Consider the following 24,658-nt stretch of genomic DNA (forward strand, 5'->3'; position numbering starts at 1 on the left):
TTTGCCGGCTTTCGGCTTGCGCGTGCGCGTCAGAGTCGAGCGAAAGTGCCGCTTGGGCTGCAGCGGAGCGTCGGTCCTGCGATATTGCAAGCGGTACATCGCGTATCAGCAACGGACAGGGCGACAGATCTCATAGCACGCTCTTTCCTAGCCCAGAGGTTTCTTTTCTTTTTTTAAAAGATATTTATTAAAGTTTCCAATATATTACAAAAATTAGAAAAAATAAAAAAGAGTAAAAAGAAGAAGAAAATACAAAATAGAAACAGTTAAAACAAATCAGTCTTTCCATATCATATCTTTCATTTACTTGTTTCCCTGACCTCCTCACACCTCCCTTTCTTGCATTCCAGTTCAATTGGTTAATTCAACAAATCCTTTCCCTCTTTAATTTTATCTTAATCTTTTATCTTAATATATTATAGCTTTAAATTATCACCTGTTAGCAATCCATTTTTACATATTCCTTAACATTGCTGCCTAGCCCAGAGGTTTCTTGAGCATTTTTAAATTTCCATTCAAAGCTGTTGCAAAGTGTTTGCAATTGCGTGCACTGGGCATTTAATTAATGGAAATTTAAAAACTCACAAGAAACCTCTGGCCAACCAGAACTAGCTGGAATTGAAATATGGCTTTCAGTCGTCTTTCTCATCCTAAACAGAATGATGCAGAAGACTAGCTCACAGATACAGAAAGAGAGCAGGCAGAGGGGTCCAATGAGGTCTGTTTCCAGGAAGAAAAACTGAAGCACTGGCAAAAATTTTTTTTAAAAAAGTTAAACAAACTAAATAAATATGAATTATAGAATACGAAAAACCCATTCCTCTTTAATGGTGTGGCAAGGCCGGACGAAAGACCCCCTTGATGTCACCTACTTACAAACCTTGTTAAGTTGCTGCTAAAACTGGAATGGCCTGGGATGAGCCAGAACAGCAGCTATATAAATAAGATCCCCCCCCCCAATGTCTGAGACACCTGAAATCCATATTTTTCGAATGCAAACCACTCCAGTATTATAATTTATTTACCTCTTAAAACCATAAATTCTTCTGAAACAACATGGTTGGATTTCAGCCTTGTGTAACCCTAGCATATTTGCAACTAATAAGTGCATGAAGGGATTAAAGAGTAATTGTCCCGACGGCTTAGTCTATGCCACTTCCCCTCAGTTTGGGGTTGCCAAATCTTTGTTATCTCACTCCTCGTGTGGATTTCAGTACATCTTTAAAGGAACTCCTTCCAGGCAGCCACATGGCTTTAACCAGCCTCTCTTGCTTCAGAGCAGAATGGAGACTTGCCAAACGTGTGATCTGTATTAGGGAAGTGGAAGGACTTGGAAAGAGCTATTAAAAGGGGGTGTTTTAGGAACACACTAGAAGGGCACATTTTAAACGTTTTACAGCTTACGTTCAAACATTGCCTCCTACATTGCCAGGAATTGGGGCAGGGTGGGGTGAGTGGAATGGGAGGGAAAAGAACCAGGAATTTTAGGCAGGGCATGTTTGTCCCACTTTCCGATCCTGAAATGTTGGGCGGTATGTGCTAAGATAAGGGACGCGGGTGGCGCTGTGGGTTAAACCACAGAGCCTAGGATTTGCCGATCAGAAGGTCAGTGGTTCGAATCCCTGTGACAGGGTGAGCTCCCATTGCTCAGTCCCTGCTCCTGCCAACCTCGCAGTTCGAAAGCACGTAAAAGTGCAAGTAGATAAATAGGTACCGCTCCGGCGGGAAGGTAAACGGCGTTTCCGTGTGCTGCTTTGGTTTGCCAGAAGCGGCTTAGTCATGCTGGCCACATGACTCGGAAGCTGTACGCCGGCTCCCTCAGCCAATAAAGCGAGATGAGCGCTGCAACCCCAGAGTCGGCCACGACTGGACCTAATGGTCAGGGGTCCCTTTACCTTTAATGTGCTAAGATAATAGAAATCAAAGTGGCATATTGATGTGTGCCAGAAATAGCATGTGCGCACACGTATGGGCACGCGCTCTCCAGCCCACCGCGCGATCGGCGCTGGAGACACCGGCCTGAGGCGCATTAAGTTTGCTGACCTCTGATCTCGTCCATTAATCTTCCAACTGCAGGGCCAAGGTGTCTCATAACCAGGCCACAGTGTCTCATAACCAGGTCATGATGCTCTGATATAATGCAAGCTCACTGCCATCAAGCTGACACCAGATTATCAGACAGCTGCCACAACAGACGCAGTGTTATGCCAGTTTATCCAGTCATCCTTTGAGATAAGATTATTATCCGGCAGCTGCCGCAACAGATTTACCTGACACAGCTTGCTGCAGCCATAGGTGTGAATCATGGCCACCACAACCTTTTATCATCCTTATTATTATTTCACAACACATGCACACAAGCCATTTGCACCTATCTTTGGGCCAATTGTTGCATAGGAAAAGGAATTCCTCTACTTTGGACATGTACCAACAAGCGGCAGGTGAGCCTGGTAATAGAGGATACCCCTGGCATATTATTCATAAAGTCCGGGTGGAAGCAGATGCAGGTGACAGATGGGACCTTGTTGTACCCCAAAGCAAAAATACCACAAAAAAGTATTGCCTGTTCTTTTGAGTTTACCCCACAGATGATGGAGGTAAGAATCTGTTATGTACTGAGTTGAATAGGATCCAAACTGCAGCAGTCTGATTGGTCCTAGAACAATAGGATCCAAAATGCAGCAGTCTGATTGGTCCTAGAACAATAGGATTCAGAATGCAGCAGTCTGATTGGTCCTAGAACAATGCAGCAGTATGATTGGTCCACAGGAGCCACCCAATCATGCTCCAGATAGAAGTGAATCCACAACCTGATTGGCTTACAGTAGAATTCTGGAATTAGAAAATCATGTGCAGCCCATTGTGTAAATAATGTATGTAAAGCAGATACTTTGAGGAGACATTCATTCATTCATTCCTCCTCACCACTATGAGCTGAATAAAGAGCATGAAATCACTTTGCGACTCTGAGTATATTTCAGAATCATAAACAGATACTGGGGCATTGTATCTCAGATTGAAGGTCGTGATCTCCAGAAATGCGATTCATTTAATCAAATGCACTTGTCAGTTGATATACATAGGTGCCACCACCCACCCTATTAAGACTCGTACGTTAGAACACTGATCCCACATTTAGAGGCAAAATTAGAGAGTGGTTGAACACTTTATTGAACAAAACCACACTTGTGATGACTTTCGCTTTTTGGTTGCAAAGCACATATCTCCAACCAGTGGAGTCACTGGTGTTAATGTGTCCAGATTACTTTCCCAGATGGAGTCCAAAAATATTTATAAACTCAATACACTAGTTCCATGTGGATTAAGTTCAACACTAGAGTTTGCAGGATTCATGTAACTGCTTGCAGCTGTGTCTGTGGTCTTTTGGCCGCTGTGCCTTTAAATGTGTGAGCCCTATCCATGTTTGATAAGGAGGTTTAACTGAAGGGCATTGTCTTCTCTATGCTCCTCCGGATTGGAAACATGCAGATGGGAACAGGCAAGTTTCTATAGAGATTTTTTGTATTAGTGGGGCTGAGGATATTAACTATGTATGTACGAATAGACTAGTTATTGTCTCACCTTTATTCTTGTAGATATACCCCTGCTTTAAGTCGTTTACATACTGTCTTCTCTTGCATATTATTTTCTGCAAAGGTATATCTTAATTATGCATTCTCAACGTATTTTTAATTTTAATTTTCCTTATTCTATTTATTAATTCAGTGCAATTCTGTTACAATTGATTTTGACAGTTTGAAGACTAAGCTCTTTAGCGATGAAACGTCTGATTAACGGAACGACGTCCGAGCACTGGACCATTGGTATATCACAACTGGACTCTTTATTCCTGTTTCAGGAATATTTTTGGCTATTTTTGGTCATCTGCATACTATCCCTTGCTTTTTCCTGTAGGACTAACTACCATACCTATTGAGTCAATCACCTATCTCCTACTGCCCTTCTGAGAAAATCCCACCCCACCCTCCCGCTATATATAAGGGTCTGGTGACTTCTGTTTCAGTGTATCTGAAGAAGTGTGCATGCACATTAAAGCTTATGCCAAGAAAAAACTTAGTTGGTCTCTAAGGTGCTACTGGACAATTTTTAATTTTTTTGCTTTATTCCTGTGTTTGCAATTGTTCAAGATAAAATCTATTTTGGAAAGAAATGAGCACTGAACCAGTGATATATTACAAGTGAACTCTTTATTTACTGTGTTTGCTATTGTTTAAGACAAAACCTTTTTTGGAAAGACATTACGGTGGTACCTTGGTTCTCAAATGCCTTGGTTCCCAAACACCAAAAACCCAGAAGTGTTCCAGTTTTTGAACATTTTTCAGAAGCCGAACGTCTGATGGCTATTGTTTCTGGGGTGTCTGCACCAATCAGAAGCTGCACCTTGATTTTCAAACATTTCGGAAGTCAAATGGACTTCCGGAATGGATTAAGTTTGGCACTTGTTTTTGCTATTTATTTTGCGTTTTTGAGGCTTTTTTGGCTAATTTGTTTTTGTGACTGTGTGGAACCCAGTTCAACTACTGATTGATTGTGACTGCAGAAATGGATAAAAGTCGCCCCATCCAAACAATGACTATCATCAGTGCAGATAAGAAAATAATATTTATTTACTTTTATCTACAATACTCTTATTTTATAGTACAGTACATTGAGTATTGCTTTCATTTTATGGATCAATGGCCTCGTTAGATAGTAAAATTCATGTTAAATTGCTGTTTTAGGGGTTGTTTTTAAAAATCTGGACTGGATTTACAGTGGTGCCCCGCAAGACGAAATTAATTCGTTCTGCAAGTTTTTTCGTTCTACGAGTTTTTTTCATCTTGCGAAGCACCAATGTGTATTGACGGTTTCCCATAGGAATGCATTGGTGGTTTTTTTTAAAAAAGGTGCAAGACGTTTCGTCTTGCGAAGCAAGCCCATAGGGAAATCCATCTTGCGAAGCAGCTCAGAAAACGAAAAACTCTTTCGTCTTGCGAGTTTTTCATCTTCCGAGGCATTCGTCTTGCGAGGCACCACTGTATCCGTTTTGCATTACTTTCTATGGAGAAGTGTGCCTTGGTTTTGGAACGCTTTGGTTTTGGAACGGACTTCTGGAACGGATTTTGAGAACCAAGGTACCACTGTACTCTTGCCATTTTTATGGATGTTTATTTTTGGTTCACAGATAGTTGCGTTGCTGATATTATCTTGTGTCAAATTTGTTATGGGGGACAGAACCTCACATGTATACTCATTTGCATAGATTTTGGGGGAGCCCCCTCCCCGCACCTTCACTATGCCCATGACTACAGCAATTACAGCCCCCGTAATCTCAACACTTTCCCCAATCTTCAGGAGGGTGCACCCTTTTCCTAACCAGAATGGGCAACAACCACCATGCACAAAAGGGAATCATCAGCATGGGTTTTTTTTTAGAAGTGCAAAGGGGGGGGGAAGTGATGCGGAAACCCCTCCGCGATGTGCACCCCCACAAAACCCTGGGCTAATGGTGAGATATGGGCATGTTCAGTGACCCAACGACCTCCTTTTGCGGACCTAAGCAAATCTGGGCAACGGGGGTGCAAAGTTTTCAGAAACGGGGCTGCAGACCCCCCCCAAAAAACCTAGCCTACTGAATCAGAAGAATCAGTATTTACATCAGCCGCTGAGCCATAGCCATACAATAAAATAAAACGTACTGAAGATAGAGGTAAAAACTTAACAATAGAAAGTACATTTGGGGGTGGGTGGGCTCAATAATCAAATAGTAGATCTAATTCTAATTCTAACCTTGAAGTTTTTGCTGTCACCTGATCACCCTGATCTGCTAAAAGACAGGACACAGGAGGGAACGGTTGAGCAACCCGGCACGAACAATAATACAGTGGTACCTCTAGATGCGAACGGGGATCCGTTCCGCAGCCGCGTTCGCATCTAGAAGCAAACGTAACCCGTGTCCGTGCGTCTGCGGGTCACGTTTAGGCGCTTCTGCGCATGACGTCATTTTGAGCGCCTGCGCATGCCACGGAGCGCAACTCGAATGCGCTCATCCCGAAGCACATTCAACCCGAGGTATGACTGTAGAGGAGTAATAACCTCAAATATTTATAAATACAGTGGTACCTCGGGTTAAGTACTTAATTCGTTCCAGAGGTCTGTTCTTAACCTGAAACTGTTCTTAACCTGAAGCACCACTTTAGCTAATGGGGCCTCCTGCTGCCACCTCGCTGCCGGAGCACGATTTCTGTTCTCATCCTGAAGCAAAGTTCTTAACCCGAGGTACTATTTCTGGGTTAGCGGACTCTGTAACCCGAAGCGTCTGTAACCTGAAGCGTATGTAACCTGAGGTACCACTGTACAGGGTTAAGTACTTAATTCGTTCCGGAGGTCCGTACTTAACCTGAAACTGTTCTTAACCTGAAGCACCACTTTAGCTAATGGGGTCTCCTGCTGCCGCCAGAGCACGATTTCTGTTCTTATTCTGAAGCAAAGTTCTTAACCCGAGGTACTATTTCTGGGTTAGCGGAGTCTGTATCCTGAAGCGTCTGTAACCTGAAGCGTATGCAAGCCGAGGTACCACTATACAGGGTTAAGTACTTAATTCGTTCCAGAGGTCTGTTCTTAACCTGAAGCACCACTTTAGCTAATGGGGCCTCCTGCTGCCACCTCGCTGCCTGAGCACTTTAGCTAATGGGGTCTCCTGCTGCCGCCAGAGCACGATTTCTGTTCTTATTCTGAAGCAAAGTTCTTAACCCGAGGTACTATTTCTGGGTTAGCGGAGTCTGTAACCTGAAGCGTCTGTAACCTGAAGTGTATGCAAGCCGAGGTACCACTATACAGGGTTAAGTACTTAATTCGTTCCGGAGGTCTGTTCTTAACCTGAAACTGTTCTTAACCTGAATCACCACTTTAGCTAATGGGGCCTCCTGCTGCCACCTCGCTGCCGGAGCATGATTTCTGTTCTCATCCTGAAGCAAAGTTCTGAACCCGAGGTACTGTTTCTGGGTTAGCGGAGTCTGTAACCTGAAGCGTCTGTAACCCGAGGTACCACTGTAACGTGAGGCGAGCGCACCTTTCCCCCAAAAAAGACCCCGGGCCTAATGCTGAATTCCGTGCACGCTCCGCGGACCCGGGCACGGCGCGCTCCCTTGGCGGCGCGCTCCCTTCCACGGCGGCGCGCTCCGGCCTGGCTCGCGCTCGCGCGTCCCGCCCGCCCTTGTGACGCCGCGCGCCCGCTCGGCCACTCGCTCGCTCGGTGCCGGCGGTGCCCTGGACGGGCGCGGCGGCGGCGGGGGCGGCGGCGTCCTGGGCGGGGATGGCCCCCGCCCGGACACCTTCTTCCCGCGGGGTTGGCCTGGCGGCGGGGAGGAGGGCGCCGGGGCCGGCTCCCCTTTTCTTCCCCCGCCGGCGGCCGGGCGCGCAGAGCTGAGGCGCGTCGCCTGGCGCCATGGAGACGCTGCGCTGCTGCTCGAGGGCCTTTTGGCGGCGCGTCTCCGGCCCGGAGGAGCAGCGGCTGCTGGAGGGGATGAGCTACGGGATGGTGGGCAGCATGGCGCTGGCTATGCTGGCTACGCGCTACCTGAAGATCCCCTACGGGCGCTACGCGTCGTCCGCCTACGGGCCGCCCATCCCGGCCAAGGTGGCCTGGGCGCTGCAGGAGGCGCCCGCCTTCCTCGTGCCCATGGGGCTCGTCTGGGGCAGCGACGGCGCCCGACTCGGCTTCTGGCCCAACCGCTTCCTCCTGGCCCTCTTCGGCATCCATTACACGTACAGGTGAGCACGTACAGGTGAGCACGGCCGGCGCAGGTGAGGTGGGGGGTTGGCCTTCCCCGGGCCGGGAAGGAGCCCCGACACCGGAGGGAAGCAGCCCGGCAGCGAATTCCCTGCCGGGGTTGTTCCCTTCTCCTTCCTGCTGGATGAAATCGGCGTGCTGAAGATAGAGGTAAACACTAAGCAATAGAAAATACATTTTTTGGGGGGGGGGGTTCAATAATCAAAGATTGGATAATCAATCTTCGGGAGGTGCACCCTTTTCCTAACCAGAATGGGCAACAACCACCATGCACAATACATTTTGGGGGGTTCAATAATCAAAGATTAAATAATCAATCTTGGGGAGGGTGCACCCTTTTCCTAACCAGAATGGGCAACAACCACCATGCACAAAAGGGAATCATCAGCATGGGTTTGTTGTGGTTTTTTTTTTTGTTTTTTAGAAGTGGAAAGGGGGGGGAAGTGATGCGGACACCCCTCCGCGATGTGCACCCCCACAAAAAAAAGTTTGCAGACCCCTGATTTGACCATTGTGACCAGTAGCTACTGGTAGCTTCTTCCATTAAATTGTATAGCCCATTTCAAAGCCTCCACATCTTAGGCATGCAAATTCCATAGTTTAAACCACTTGCTGTGTAAAAATGCATTTCATTTTGTCTGCCCTGAAATTCCTACTATACTCATACCTTGGTTTTTGAATAGCTTAGTTCCTGAACGTTTTGGCTCCTGAACGCTGCAAACCCGGAAGTGACTGTTCTGGCTTGTGAACTATTTTTGGAAGCCGAACATCCGACGGGGCTTCCGATTGGTTGCAGGAGCTTCCTGCAGCCAATCAGAAACCACGCTTTGGTTTCTGAGCCTTTTGGAAGTCGAATGGACTTCCGGAACGGATTCTGTTTGACTTCCAAGGTACGATTGTATTTAGCTTCATTGGACAACAAGGTTGTGCCTGTTGGTTCTAGCATTACGAAAGAGGAGAAATATGGATTGGGCAAGAGCTTTGGGACATAATGTAATGTTTGAAGATTTATGAAAATGATGTATAGATGGTACTTAACCCCTGTAAAATTAGCAAAGATATATCATAACATAATCTATGCTGGAAATGTAAAGAAAAAGAGGGTACCTTTTATCATATGTGGTGGACCTGTCCCAAGGTGAAAGACTTCTGGGAGAAGATTTATAATGAATTGAAAAAAATGTTGAAATATACATTTATTAAGAAACCAGAGGCCTTTCTTCTTGGAATAACAGGTATGGAATTGCCCCAAAAAGATGTTAGATTGTTTTTGTATGCCAGAACTGCAGCTAGAATTTTGTTAGCCAAGAATTGGAAATCACAAGAAGTCCCAACAGTAGAGGAATGGCAGATGAAGATGATGGACTTTTCGGAGTACCAGGAGGAATGGATGAAATTCAAAGACTATTTATTTAAATACGTTAAGATAATTTAACTGGAAAAACTTGCAAATATAAGATAGGCTTAGGATTTAAATATGTGATGTTAGAGAATAATATGTTTAACATTAATATGAAAAGAAAGAAAGAAAGATGTTAAGTGACTAAGTTAATTTTATGAGAAAAAATGGTTTTGGAAAACGGTTACAATGATATACACTGAAATTCAGCCAGGGAGGAAGTCACTTAACAATGTTACTAAGATTGGATCAGGTATAGTTCAGATCTATGTTTGTTTGTCTGTTTAAAATTTTGGAAAATCAATACAATTTATTTTGTGCTATGCTGAATAGAAGGCTCTGCTTATTAAGGGGGATGTCGATGGCCTTATACCTTTTGCCTCAGGCTTCAAAATCTCTTAGGTTGGAAAATGTCCTGTGTGTGTGTAAAGGTACCCCTGCCCGTATGGGCCAGTCTTGCCAGACTCTAGGGTTGTGCGCCCATCTCACTCAAGAGGCCGGGGGCCAGTGCTGTCCGCAGACACTTCCGGGTCATGTGGCCAGCGTGCCATCGCTGCTCTGGCGAGCCAGAGCCGCACACGGAAACGCCGTTTACCTTCCCGCTAGTAAGCGGTCCCTATTTATCTACTTGCACCCGGAGTTGCTTTCGAACTGCTAGGTTGGCAGGCGCTGGGACCGAACGACGGGAGCGCACCCCGCCGCGGGGATTCGAACCGCCGACCTTTCGATCGGCAAGCCCTAGGCGCTGAGGCTTTTACCCACAGCGCCACCCGCGTCCCTGACCTTAACATACATTATGCTTTAAAATACCATTTTTGAACCGCTGCTATTGCAGTTTGTCACATTTTAACCAGCACCCACTCTTTCTCTGTTTTTCTTTTTACAACTTTGGTATGCCTTTCCCTGCCCTTTCCCCTAATATGTGACCCGATTTGTAAGGTAAGCATTGTGAATTGGGGACAGCTTAAAGGAGAAACCCAGTTCCTTCTCATCTTGCATTACTCAGCTAAGTGGAATCCTTGCTACTTTACGTTACCGAAAGCAGGGTTATTTGATCACAAGCTGTGCTTTAAAGCTGCCGTCAATATGAACGCTTACAAGTAAATGATTCATTTTTAAAGTCATAAAAACGTGTTGCAAAGTGCAAACGATAGCTTTTTCTAAACGTAGTTGTAAAAATACGGAAAGATTCACACCATAATTACAAAGGGACTCTGTATCGTTCCGTTTTTAAGCTTCTGTGACCACACATGATTCAGCGTTTAGGTAAATATGACCCAAGGTTCTTGCACCATAAAAGCTAATTTGCCTGTGTGTCGTACCTCAGCTATTCAGTAACGTAAAGGCAGCAAACTGCAAATACAAAAATACGTATGTGGCAGTGTATGCTGCGAAATCTATTCTAGCAAAGAAAGGGGGCTGAAGCCCATTACACCTTTTCAAATACTTAGACAGCAATGCATTCTGGGAAGCAGAAACTTACTTTTGCATAAATAAGGCTGAGGGTCTTGAGACCTTTTTTGCTGTCTTCCCCAGCGCCAATCCTATCAATAGAGTGAGGTGGCAACTGATTTGGGTGGTCATGAAAGGGGAACTGTAGTTATTATTCACAGCCGTGGTTTGGAGTAATTGAAGTTTCTGAACAGTCTTCAGAGATGGCCCCTTGTACAATGCATTGCAATAATCTCTTTTTTTATATATATAAAATTTTTTTATTAATTTACAACAAAACATACATTGTTTTCACATTCAAATTTTTCCAAATCTTTCCTTTTGGACTTCCTTCAGCTTTTCCGTAAATCTTTCATAGTCATTATTAATTTACGCATTTCCTTTTTTTAACATTGTCATTATTTAAGTCTTTCCCCCCCTCTATTTCCTTTTAACAATATCTCTCGCGTTTTCACAGTGCTCTTTTAAAACCTTCTAGCGTTATTTGACCTTCACTTATACTCTCCAGATATTCAACAAATTTTCTGTAAACTTTTGGTTTCTTAAGTATCTAATCTTTCCAGTCATCTTATCCAATTCAGCATAGTCTAACAACTTTGATCTCCAGTCTTTTATTGTCGGTATTTCCTGTTGTTTCCATTTTTGTGCCAGTAACACCCTTGCAGCCGTCACTGCGTATTGGAGAAACTTACTCTCCTTTATCTTAATCTCCTTTCATAAAATACCTAACAGAAAGACCTCTGGCTTCTTTGTAAAAGTATACTTTAGAATCTTTTTCAACTCATTATATATCATTTCCCAGAAGCCTTTCACTCTCTTACATTCCCACCACATATGGTAAAATAATCTCATCTGGAATAATCTCATCTGGATGTTACCAGGGCATGACAGGCTGTTCTTCTTCAAGGACGGTCACAGCTGGCCTTCTGCGTCACTGAAACCAGTTAGGTCTCCAGTTAAGAAATGGCTCCAAGGAAGGCAGAGTGCTTCATCTTACTTGCCCGACTCTGGAATGCTATTGGACAGGCTCTGGGAGGTTCTTGCAAAATCTTGTGGGACCGTCTTGAGTTCCTGAGAGATCTCGCAAGAGCCTCCCCGAACATAGTACAGTGGTACCTCAGGTTACATACTCTTCAGGTTACATACGCTTCAGGTTACAGACTCCGCTAACCCAGAAATAGTGCTTCAGGTTAAGAACTTTGCTTCAGGATGAGAACAGAAATCGTGCTCCAGCAGCGCGGCGGCAGCAGGAGACCCCATTAGCTAAAGTGGTGCTTCAGGTTAAGAACAGTTTCAGGTTAAGAACGAACCTCCGGAAAGAATTACCGTATTTTTTGCTCTATAAGACTCATTTTTTCCCTCCTAAAAAGTAAGGGGAAATGTGTGTGCGTCTTATGGAGCGAATGCAGGCTGCGCAGCTATCCCAGAAGCCAGAACAGCAAGAGGGATTGCTGCTTTCACTGCACAGCGATCCCTCTTGCTGTTCTGGCTTCTGAGATTCAGAATATTTTTTTTTCTTGTTTTCCTCCTCTAAAAACTAGGTGCGTCTTGTGGTCTGGTGCATCTTACAGAGCGAAAAATACGGTAAGTACTTAACCTGAGGTACCACTGTAAGCAAGTCTGTGGGCTTAAAAGCTGCTGACACACTGGGAAAACCCAGCGCAAAAGAGACTTTGAGGTTCTCTGCCTTGCATGCAATTCATTTGCAGGATTTCAGCCAGCCAGCTTTCAGCTGCTACAAGATGCAATTGTACTGCACTCTGTCATTTAGTCAGAACATTGGAATCCAGATAAAATCCACACTACACCCATAATCTATAATCTAATCTAGAACTACTATAGAGTAGATCCCGGCTCCCGGCCTCTTAAGTGAGATGTGCACACAACCCTAGAGTCGGACACGACTGGCCCGTACGGGCAGGGGTACCTTTACCTTTTACTATAGAGTAGATCTAAATTCTGGTTGAAATCAGTGCGACAAGATAAGCCATGAGTAACCTGCCCATTGGTTTTAACTACATTGATCTGGAACCAAGCCTATTAGTGGAATGCATAGGATTAAGCTAAGAGTACATTGAGAACTATGGGACGCGGGTGGCACTGTGGGTAAAACCTCAGTGCCTAGGACTTGCCGATCGTATGGTCGGCGGTTCAAATCCCCGCGGCGGGGTGAGCTCCCGTCTTTCGGTCCCAGCTCCTGCCCACCTAGCAGTTCGAAAGCACCCCTAAGTGGAAGTAGATAAATAGGTACCGCTTTATAGCGGGAAGGTAAACAGCGTTTCCGTGTGCTGCGCTGGTGCTGGCTCGCCAGAGCAGCTTCGTCGCGCTGGCCACGTGACCCGGAAGTGTCTCCGGACAGCGCTGGCCCTCGGCCTCTTAAGTGAGATGGGCGCACAACCCTAGAGTCAGACACGACTGGCCCGTACGGGCAGGGGTACCTTTATCTTTACCTTTACATTGAGAACTATGCATGAATGTATAATCAGATTAAGGTTAAACCCTGGTCTGTCAGGAGTAACACGCAATACATACAATAATTTCTGAGAACTAAAGAATGTTCTGTGCATGACTGTCTTTTACGGGTTACACAATCTAGTGGCACATGAGTCCTTTGCACATGCATGTATGATGAAATGCATCTGCATTCAATGATTGGTGGTTGAAATGTTCTGTGCGTGATTGATTCCTCCCCAGATTGGAGAGGAAACAAACTATAATCTGAAATATGTGACACTTGCACAACATCTTCAGAGGAGGTTAATATTTAAACCTTAGAATAGCTTTGAAAGTGGATATAGGCTGTAGGGTTAGAAGTAGAAGATAGGATATTTTAAAATAGTATTATTTGTAAGTGATAAAATGTGAACTTATTTTAAGTGTGATTAAAAAAAAGAGGGTTAGAAATTATTATAGATGTAGAGTGGTGCCTCGCAAGACGAAAAGAATCCATTCCGCGAGTCTCTTCGTCTTGCGGTTTTTTTCGTCTTGCAAAGCAAGCCCATTAGCGGTTTAGCGGCTATTAAAGGCTTAAGGGATTAGCGGATTAGCTGCTAAAAGGCTATTAGCAGCTTAGCGGCTTAGAAAAAGGGGGTGGGGAGCGGGCTTAGTGGATCAGCTGATAAGCGGCTTGGGAAAAGGGGGGGGAGGGGAAAAAACCCCGCAGGAACTCGCAAGACATTTTCGTCTTGCGAAGCAAGCCCATAGCAAATTTGTTTTGCGAAGCACCTCCAAAACGGAAAACCCTTTCGTCTAGCGGGTTTTCCGTCTTGCGGGGCACCACTGTATACTGCGAAAGATGAAGTAAAATGAATATCAGATAGGTGGGACTTGGGGAAGCCCACTTAACAATGTTTAAAAAAATAAGGATAGGATAAGAATTTGTTTGTATGGTTTGTCTTTTCTGTTTGTTTTTTATTTGTGTTATAAAATGAATAAAAAAAATGGGGGGGGGGACATCTTCAGAGGAGGCTTCTGCTTCCATGAGACCCTGGAAATGCAGCCATCCCATACGGGGATCAAACTGTGGTTATCAGCACCACGCTTTAACCAACCGTGGAGGCTCCCAAGGGTTTTCAGAAGCCAGGAAAAACCAGGGTTTCGAAACAAACGGAAGGCTTCCCGAGCCTAGGGGGATTTTTACATTGGGTCACCCCAAATTCACCATCAGATCACATGTCTGTAGCCACAGCATGAACCGCAAAAATCATACATCCACTGTTTCGCTCAGAGTATTTTCGTTTTCCTCCTCTAAAAACTAGGCGCGTCTTATGGTCAGGTACGTCTTATGGAGCGAAAAATACGGTACATCTAATTAATAAAACAGATCTGCCTCCTGCTTCACTGTAAACAAGGAGTCTTTGCTTCCCGACCTACCGTTGCCAGTCATTTCAGTCCGATGAATGCTCTCCATTGCAGAAGCGACACCCAAGGGAGGCTGCTAGAGATGCCTGGGCTGGCTGAAAAGAGGGCTCCCTCCAATGCTCTTGAATGATACCATATTCGATCCTGGCTCTGCAAACAGTGAGGGGGAAAAGCTTGCCTATTTCTGGACTGGATTCCTGGACACCCTTTAAGTTGCACTCTAGGAATCATCTGCTACATGAACTAGACTATTAATATCAAATGAGCGAAGTCACTCAGCCCTCAGGAAACAATTATAGGCTCCTCCCTCCTCCCTTGTCTCACCTCTCAACAAGTCACAGGTGTCCTCCTTCCTCGCCCCACCTTCCTGCAAGACGCTTCGGTTATTCAAATAATGTGCATGAAGTGCTTTGAGCATGTTCGACTTCCAAAAGGTTTGGAAACCAAAGTGCGGCTTCTGATTGGCTGCAGGAAGCTCCTGCAGCCAATCAGAAGCCCCGTTGGACGTTTGGCTTCCAAAAATAGTTCTCAAACCAGAACAGTTTGCAGCATTCAGGAGCCAAAACGTTCGGGAACTAAGCTGTTCGAAAACCAAGGTACGACTATAGTAGGAATCTCGGGGCAGACAGAACGAAATGCATTTTTACATTTAAACTATGGCATTTGGTTTAAACTGTGGAATTTGCATCCCTAAGATGTGGAGGCTTTGAAATGGACTATACAATTTAATGGAAGAAGTTACCAGTGGCTGTTGGGATGTTTCCTCTACATGCAGCTTCACACAAAGTCAATTAAGAGTTGCCCAACAGTCAAGACTGAGCAAAGAAGAGTTATCAGTGTAGAGATATAGGACCTTGGAGGCAGCTCTACCATAAAGTCTCACACAGGCATAATGACTGGAATGTGTTTTGTTGGTCAGTGTGGTGTTCTGATAGTCGTTTGGTTTTGTTAAGAGAGAGCTAGTTAAGATCCGTGTATCTGTTCCTGTATATAGTAACTTGTAGAGTGTTGTACATAATGTTGTTGTTGTTTAGTCGTGTCCGACTCTTCGTGACCCCATGGACCAGAGCACGCCAGGCACTCCTGTCTTCCACTGCCTCCCGCAGTTAGGTCAAATTCATGCTGGTAGCTTCGAGAACACTGTCCAGCCATCTCGTCCTCTGTCGTCCCCTTCTCCTTGTGCCCTCAATCTTTCCCAACATCCGGGTCTTTTCCAGGGAGTCTTCTCTTCTCAAGAGGTGGCCAAAGTATTGGAGCCTCAGCTTCAGGATCTGTCCTTCCAGTGAGCACTCAGGGCTGATTTCCTTCAGAATGGATAGGTTTGATCTTCTTGCAGTCCATGGGACTCTCAAGAGTCTCCTCCAGCACCATAATTCAAAAGCATCAATTCTTTGGCGATCAGCCTTCTTTATGGGACAGCTCTCACTTCCATACATCACTACTGGGAAAACCATACATAATAAAGACATCTAAGTAATCAAGTTATTAGTAGCAGCATTTGTTTCTGCTTCGTCCATCCTGCCTGCAACTGATTGCTTTCTGGAACTCTGCGTATGCTCTGCTAAGGTCTGGCTAAGGTCCCGCAACAGGTCAAAGTTGCAAGACACCAACAGTGGCTACTGGTCACAATGGTCAAAATGTACTTTATGCATACCTGCACAATTTGCTTAAAAGGGATTCTGTTTTCAATAAGCTTGGAGCTTAGTTTTGTGTGTGTGTGTGTGTGTGTTGCATTTCTGTAACGTTTAAAACTAACTAAAACCCTTAATATTGCATTTATTCCAGGGCATTCATATTTCCTTTCTTAATTCGTGGAGGAAAGCCAACACCCGCCATTGCATTTTTGCTAGCTTTTGTCTTCTGCGTTTATAATGGATACCTGCAGGGCCGGAGTTTGAGTAACTATGCAGAATACTCTACAGATTGGCCAACAGTACTGCGCTTCGTTCTAGGTGAGTAACCTTAGGTACTAAATACGTCACAGATTTTCAAGTGCAGCCGTTGGCGATGGTTCCAGTTGAGCCTTTACAACTCTGAATGCTTTGTAGGAGCTACTTTACTGTGATAAAGTGGAAGGTGTTAGGCTTCGTTTTCTCTTTCCTTTGGGTCGAGTTGCCACTTTCTGGAGTACTGCCACTGAGTGCAGCAGCCCACTTTCAAATTGGAAAAGTAGCCCATTGGAAGAAAGACTGCTGTTATCCCCATATTTATAGAGAGGATGCCTGTTTGTTGTTCTCAGGCCCGATGTAGGAAGATACGTGTGTTTTGTAAATGTGAGAGTAAAATGTGCCACTAACTTTAATACAGGGGAAATTGTGGCTAGCACTGATCAGAACACACAGGTAATTTTGTGGCTGCGCGAACGACCTTGTACAGAACATCATGAAGCAAGCAGATCGGATAGAAAGCAGATCGGTGGTGCATTCTCATAACTGTTTTTTTAAGGTTGTGTTTCTAAACCAGCATTCTAATATATTTTCAGGGTTTTCAGGGTGGCTAAGTGGCCTGCTGATTAATGTGCATTCTGATAATATTTTGAGGAATCTCAGAAAACCAGGGGAAACGGGCTACAAAATACCAAGAGGTGAGTAACGTTTCATTGAAATTCTATGCTGCAAATGTGTCATTGAAACTTAAATTATTTTAGAATGAAGCATTCTAACAGTAAGGGTCCCAGAGACCCAGCTTGCTTGTCACAGAAGTGGATTCAAAAGGAGTAGAAGTGTTTTTTCTTATATATAAATTCCTGCTCTCACAAAGCAGGTGTTTTTTAAAGAACGCAATAAAACAGATTATTCCTTTTTGAAAATCTCTTTAGCTATTGCTGAGACACCCACTTTATTGACAGTAAAAGCTCTGGGGCTGCATCACTTTTCCTAGTTGTGTGTGCTCAAAACCCATTTAATTTCCGTGCAAGTTAAGTATATGGAACTGGTTGGAAGGTAACCCAGTCCTACTGTCTTGACAAGGTGGTTACTACCTCTGCTGCTTGCAAAAGTGCAAGCCAAGTCTGTCTCCCCCACCGCTACCCTCACTCAGCAGAAATTCAACAGCATTTAATGAAATGCAAATGTAGAAATAGCAACCAGTCTTGCCACGCAGTGCTTAGCAACCATGCAGCTCCTTATCAATGGTGACATTGTCTGCTGGGCTTGGAAAGCACCAATCAGCCAGCAGCATTGTCACTTTACTTTCCCCCCCTGATGCCCCTTGCAAGGTAAAGACGCTGTAGGTTTATATGCAGAGGAAACACCAGGCTTTCCCTCCTAGCTTCTTGAGAAACATGGAGAGGCAGTTTCAAGCTGTGCCCCTGCAGGGAACGTGCCTTAGCTAAAACGCAACACTTTCGGTACAGCATGCATTTGATGGAGGCAGGCACACATTTCCCAGTACTGCGGATCACAGCCGTGAATTCCTCAGCTTCCCATTTCTTTGCCAAGGGCATGATGCAAGTTCACTCGGTTTCTGGGCTCTTTTGTTCAACCGAGCCGTACATGGTTACTCTTGTCTTCATTCTGGGATTTACTGCTAAAAATATAATTCCTTTGAATTAAATTGTATAGGTTGTTTTTCACCCAAGAGGGCTTCCAGAAGAATGTACAGCCATATTAAAAAACAAAATAGTAAAGAACAATCCAGAGAGGTTTGGAGAGGGTTTATTTACCCCACCCCACCCACTGAGAAATTGCACACCCACCCTCAAAAGACAAGTCCAAGCCACACACTGACAGCAATACTCTCTTATCGGCTCACCAAACAAAGCTGGAGATGCGAGTTCAGTTCCCATTATGGGGAAATGGAATATGGCCTCCCCTCCTGTTTTTCATGCCTGACCAGCAACAGCGATACCAAGCAAAAAAAGAAGAATTTCCGATATTTGAACCTGCTTAGCCATAGCAGTAGACAAGGAAACAGAGACACCACGGGGCATTTTGCTTTTGCCCAGCTCCCTCAAGACAAATACGTGCACTGAGGTCACATGGGCTTCAGAAGGAGCCCATGTGTTTTTTTTTGTTTTTTGTTTTTAAATGATATTTATTAAAATTTTAACAGATACAGAAGAAGTAGAAAAAGACAAAATACATTAAAAAAGGAGAGAAATAAGAATAGAGAAAAATTTAAAAATACATAAACCCACACCTCCACCCCAATAAAAATTAAAAAAACAACACAAAAACATTTTTTTTAAAAAACCCTTCCATTTTTCACAATTCCATCCTTCAGTGACTTGTTTCCTCGACCTCCTCCCACCTCCCTTTTTGTATTCCAGTTAATAATTAAGTCAGCAAATTCTTTCCATCTTTCACTGCTTACTATCACTTAATTGTCTTGATCCATTTAAACCTTATCCTCCCATCGACATCTTAAAAATTATCTATACGCCACTCTAGTAAAGAGAAAAAAGAACCTTAAATCTTATACCCTTAAATCCTAAAATCTTAAGTCCTTATCATATTTCAACTAAAGTCATATAAATTCATTCCACCATCTCCCAACATTCCTTAATTATACAATATTATACTAAATAATGTTTTAAAAATTCCCAATCCGCCATTACCAGAAGCGCCAACCCAGAAGTCTCCCAGAAGGAGCCCATGTTGGGGGTGGGGGAACAGCTCAGGTTTCATATGCTGGGGATCACAGGTTCAAATCGAAGGCCTAGGCCTAGCACCACGCTTGAGAAGGTGGGGGGAGGGAGACTTCCGGTTGGTCGCCCGATTAATGGCGGACGGGAGCTCTTTCGGCTGAAAGAGCCCTGGCGCTTTGAAGACTGGGGTGGCCGCAAGAGCGTTGCGGAACCCCCAAAAAACCCTCAGATTGAGCATTCTGAGGACCTGGTGTTCCGGCGGGTACCCTGAGCGACTCCCCTGCTCCCCGGTAAGCTCTAGCAAGAGCCCCGAGAGCGAGCGGGTTTGGAGACATGGGTACTGTGGAATCGACTCGCTTTCTTCATTGCACGAAGCTCCAAAGTCCGGTGATCGTGAGCGACCAATTTCTCCGAAAAAAGTAAGATTTGGAAACCGTGAGTAAAAATCTAAGGCCTAGGCCTAGCACCAGACTTGAGAAGGTTGGGAGGGGCTCCCACGTGAAGGCATAGTTGAACCAATTTGTAAGAGTGCTGTATGATCCAATGGCCCTCTTGGTCCACCCTTCCCCTAGCAACCCATGAGACCAGTGCCTCTGGCTATTTTCCCTGCTAGGCCAGTCCTAACGTCCCAACAGACCCAAACATCCCTCCCTATTCCCCCATGCTGCCAGTGTCTCTATCTGGATCATCATGCAAAACCACTGCTTTTTTTTGTAATGGAAACCAAAAGGGTGCAAGGAACCACCATGTGTTTAGCTTCACCTCTAGCTCGGACTCGAGCTACCGTCTCTGACAAAAGCAGCAGCCAAGAAACGGAAACGACCACACCTGAGTCGCATCTGTCTGCTACAAGGGCTAAATCAAGAGTTTGCTTTCTCAGAGGATGTGGATGTAGCGACCATGTACTCTAGCAGCCTGATCTTGCTCAGCTTGAGAACTACTTGCAAGCACAGATGCATTTGACCATGAAGCTCTGGATGACATTGAAGAAGAAGAAGAAGAAGAGTTTGGATTTGATATCCCGCCTTTCACTCCCCTTCAGGAGTCTCAAAGCTGCTAACATTCTCCTTTCCCTTCCTCCCCCACAACAAACACTCTGTGAGGTGAGTGGGGCTGAGAGACTTCAGAGAAGTGTGACTGGCCCAAGGTCACCCAGCAGCTGCATGTGGAGGAGCGGGGAATCGAACCCGGTTTCCCAGATTACGAGACTACCGCTCTTAACCACTACACCACACTGGCTCAAGAATTGGAAGAAAGAATTAAGAGTCTTGCAAAGTACAGGATGCCACCCAGAATGAGGGGGAGCTGCCCAAGGACCATCATTTTCTCCCAGGACTAGATGCTAGTAGACCAGAGTTGCAGATATTTTTGGGTGAGCCACCAGGAACGGGAACCTCAAATCCTCCTTGAGGATCTGACGTCTCGTGTCTCGGAGCAACAACAACAAAGATTTAGTTCTTTCTCTCTTCCTAAAATCTTGTTCTGAGAAAACAGCTCCCCCTCTGTCAAGAGTCTAACTTGCTTCTCTTGCCAATGGAAGCACTTGGGACATGCCCGGAAACCATGACTTAATGTAACATCAATATTGCTAGAAGTAGCTAAAATTAGTTGTTTTACAATTGGATAACTCCCAGTACTTTCAGATTTACAGTGACTTAAAACTACCAGAGCATTAATTGCTACTACGTTTTGAAGCGGGTGGCGCTGTGGGTAAAAGCCTCAGCGCCTAGGGCTTGCCGATCGAAAGGTCAGCGGTTCGAATCCCCACGGCGGGGTGCGCTCCCGTCGTTCGGTCCCAGCGCCTGCCAACGTAGCAGTTCGAAAGCACTCCCGGGTGCAAGTAGATAAATAGGGACCGCTTACTAGCGGGAAGGTAAACGGCATTTCCGTGTGCGGCTCTGGCTCGCCAGAGCAGCGATGTCATGCTGGCCACGTGACCCGGAAGTGTCTGCGGACAGCGCTGGCCCCCGGCCTCTTGAGTGAGATGGGCGCACAACCCTAGAGTCTGTCAAGACTGGCCCGTACGGGCAGGGGTACCTTTACCTTTACCTTTTTACATTTTGTTCTACAGGAGGAATGTTTGAATATGTGACTGGAGCCAACTACTTTGGAGAGATTCTTGAATGGTGTGGATTTGCTCTTGCCTCCTGCACCTTGGAAAGCGCTGCTTTTGCTGTTAGTACATTCTTGATATTAGGAAGAAGGGCACAAATGCACCATCAGTAAGTTTTCAGAAATTCCGATTTCTCTTGAATTTTCATGTGGGAGTTTTTAATACATACCTAATTGTTTTTCTGTGATAAACCATACTTAAGGTCCCCCCTCCCTTCTTTGTATGGACATAGAACTTACGTTTATTATCTATATTTGCTAAGGAAAGTGACAGGGAAGCTAAATATTGAGCTGGTTTAAATCATCATTAACAGGCCCTTCAGTTATTCACCTTACCCTCCAGATGTTTTGCATTAAAATTCCCACCAGTCCCAGACAGCACAGCCATGCTGATTGGGACTTATGGGAACTGTAGTCTGGACAGCACCACATCTAAGTCATTGATAAAAATGTTGAAGTATTGGGCCCAGGTTGAATCTTGTAGCACCCCATTTGAAACTTGCCTCAGGTTTGATGAGGAAGCATTGTGAGTACTTTTTGAGCGTGATTTCCCAACCAGCTCTAAATCCTCCTGATTGTATTATCATCCAGCTTGAATTTAACCAGTTTGAGAACCTAAATATTATGTGGAACTTTGTTTTCCTGAAATCAAGATAAGGTACATTCCCACAGTCCACTAACTCAGTAACCCAACCAATAACAAGGTAAACTTAATCCGGACACAAATCTGGGTTATTCTTGATAAATCCATGCTACTGATTTGTGGCCGCGGTGGCCCAGTTGGAAGAATTCACTTGGCACCAACTTTTTAAGTGTCAGGCAAAGACTTTAAAAAGCAAACAAAAAAACCAGGCATTTTAACTGTCTTGATTATATACAGGTCGTGTTATCCCAAAACTCATTGTATGAAAATTCATTTATCCAAACAAGAGGAATTAGTACTCTAACCTCGCCTATACACACCAGATTCAGATATCCAAATACAGTGGTACTTAATTCGTTCCGGAGGTCTGTTCTTAATCTGAAACTGTTCTTAACCTGAAGCACCACTTTAGCTAATGGGACCTCCTGCTGCTGCCGCACCGCCGGAGCACAATTTCTGTTTCTCATCCTGAAGCAAAGTTCTTAACCCGAGGTACTATTTCTGGGTTAGTGGAGTCTGTAACCTGAAGCGTCTGTAACCTGAAGCGTATGCAACCCAAGGTACCACTGTAGCTGGATCTGAATATATTATTGTAAACAAATAAGCAGCCTTAAAACAAGCCTTACTTTTTTGTGTTTTACTGATCCATAACAGCCATGGTGAGAGGGAAGGGAGTTAAGGGGAGAGATAGGACAAATAAATGAGCATTTTCCCCTTCCTTGTTTGCCTTTTGCAAGGTTTCAGGGGATTTTCCGGGGATTTTACAAGGCTTTTCAACCTTTTAGGGCCAAAATTCCATTGTTGGGAATGCATTAAATTTCCCCATAAGAATCAGTGGAAATGGTGGACTCGTTATGTGAATGCTCGCCTAACAAACCATTTCCCAAGAATGCCTTGTGTTCGGATAGCGAGACCTGTGTGTATTTTAAACCGACATTTAACTGTGTTGGTACCTGCCACTTTTATGCTTGGGTGTTTTTAAAGAAAAATATTAGGTTTATTACCTGCCCTTCACCACAAAGTCCCAGGGTGGGTCACAACAATGTAAAATACAACATTAAAAAATAGTTTAAAACATTAGAATCAGAACTAGAACAGGTCCTAAATGAATATATTGTTTTCACTTTGGCGCGTTAACTTTGTAAACTACTTAAAAACCTACATACGGCGATACAGAAATGTAATAATTAAATAACAATTGCATTGTTATCAAGTTGCTTACTCCGTAAATAACCTGTCCTACATGAATTTGGGTTCTAACATATCGTATTTTTTGCTCCATAGGGTGCACCGGACCATAGGGCGCACCTAGTTTTGGGAGGAGGAAAACAAGAAAAAATTATTCTGAATCCCAGAAGCCAGAGCAGCAAGAGGGATCTGGCTTCTGGGATACCGTGTGGCTGTTCTGGCTTCTGGGATAATCATGCCAAGCCTCTTCAGGGCAGCGGGATGAAGGCTCCCCCTGCCCGGAAGAGGCTAAGGCAGAAGCCAGGACAGGCGCCTCGCTGAAGGGGCGCTGCGCAGTTCTCCCTCTCTTGAGCAGCACCTCTCCTGTGAAGAGAGAGAGAACTGCGCAGCGCCCCTTCAGCGAAGCTGGAGAAGGAACAGAAGGAGACCCTTCTGTTCCTCCTCTGGCTTCCAGGACAGGCGCGTCGCTGAAGGGGCGCTGCGCAATTCTCTCTTCACAGGAGAGGTGCTGCGCAGAGAGGAAGAAGGTGCAGCGCCCTTCAGCGAAGCTGGAGAAGGAACAGGAGTCCCTTCTGTTCCTCCTCCGGCTTCGCATGACAGGCGTGTCGCTGATAGCCACCTGAAGCCTTTGGAGCGCAGCGGGAACTCGCGCTGCGCTCCAAAGGCTTCGGGTTCCTTTCGCTGAAGCCAGGAGAGTCTTGGTGCGCACTGACCCCTCTCGCTCTCCAGGCTTCAGCGAAAGCAACGCGAAGCCTCCGGAGCGCAGGGGGAGCTCTCCCTCTGCGCTTTGGAGGCTTCGCGTTGCTATCGCTGAAGCCAAGGAGCCTGCATTCGCTCCATAGGACGCACACACATTCCCCTTCATTTTTGGAGGGGGAAAAGAGCTCCCATAGAGCGAAAAATACGGTAAATTTGGCTTTTCCTGTTCTTACTGAGGCAGTTAAGAAATGTATTTGTATTTATGAAGATTTAAGAACATGCCTGGGCCTCATTCCAGATATATGAAAGGTGGTAATGTTCTAGTTTTATACAATTTGAGCCAAATAGTACTCAGTACTCCTCACTTCTTCTGCTTCTTCTCCTTCAGCTGGTACCTCAACAAGTTTGAAGACTATCCCCGCTCCAGGAAAATTCTGATTCCATTTATCTTCTGAGCTCTTCCTCACATTTCCTGCTGATTCTGAGCAATAGCTGCTGCTGTGACGAATAAGAGAAGTTAATGTTCAATAAATGTTGGCTAAACGGGGCCTCTGAATACCCATCAGGGCACTTCTGGCAATGCAAATACTGTACTTAATGATGCAACAGGGTCATTTTCCATTATAAAGTATTTTTGAATTATAGGTGCTATACCGTAACTCTTTACGAGCTCGTTATACCTCAACTTAATGTTCTCTAAGGAACTTTCTTAACTTTCTCGAAGAAAAAGGCCCCTTACTAGGTTTCCAAAAGGTGCTGAAATCTTAACCTAGGTAATTATTATATACTTATTATTATATACTTCCGACTGCTTTTCTACTTTTAAGAATTCCAGGCAGTTAACAGACTAAATTAGAAATACAGGGCGGTTGTCATTCTTGGAGCAGACCCACGGGAATAAATCAACTTTAAGTTCATTGGTTT

General features: G+C 44.8%; 1 protein-coding gene and 1 long non-coding RNA gene across 2 annotated transcripts; both read left to right on the plus strand.

The window, feature by feature from the left end:
• The first annotated feature begins 7,242 nt into the window (after positions 1–7,242).
• Positions 7,243–24,296, plus strand: SRD5A1 (steroid 5 alpha-reductase 1). The gene is made up of 5 exons (XM_083448825.1): positions 7,243–7,773; positions 16,290–16,456; positions 16,987–17,088; positions 21,164–21,314; positions 24,123–24,296. The coding sequence occupies exons 1-5, from the start codon at positions 7,448–7,450 to the stop codon at positions 24,187–24,189; spliced, it is 813 nt and encodes a 270-aa protein (XP_083304951.1). The 5' UTR covers positions 7,243–7,447; the 3' UTR covers positions 24,190–24,296.
• LOC310681284 lies at positions 9,170–10,321 on the plus strand. Its single transcript, XR_014513203.1, has 2 exons — positions 9,170–9,622; positions 9,956–10,321. It is a non-coding gene; the product is annotated as an uncharacterized lncRNA (long non-coding RNA).
• Positions 24,297–24,658: the final 362 nt, after the last annotated feature.

Source organism: Podarcis tiliguerta (assembly GCF_965153285.1).
Source record: "Podarcis tiliguerta genome assembly, chromosome: 7".
NCBI classification, from domain to species: Eukaryota; Metazoa; Chordata; class Lepidosauria; order Squamata; family Lacertidae; genus Podarcis; species Podarcis tiliguerta.

Bases quoted from the DNA above. Each gene is read 5' to 3' on its own strand.
- SRD5A1 (XM_083448825.1), top strand. From the start codon at position 7,448: ATGGAGACGCTGCGCTGCTGCTCGAGGGCCTTTTGGCGGCGCGTCTCC. The intron at 16,457-16,986 runs GTGAGTAACCTT...ATATATTTTCAG, and splicing joins AGTACTGCGCTTCGTTCTAG to GGTTTTCAGGGTGGCTAAGT. The intron at 21,315-24,122 runs GTAAGTTTTCAG...CTTCTCCTTCAG, and splicing joins AGGGCACAAATGCACCATCA to CTGGTACCTCAACAAGTTTG.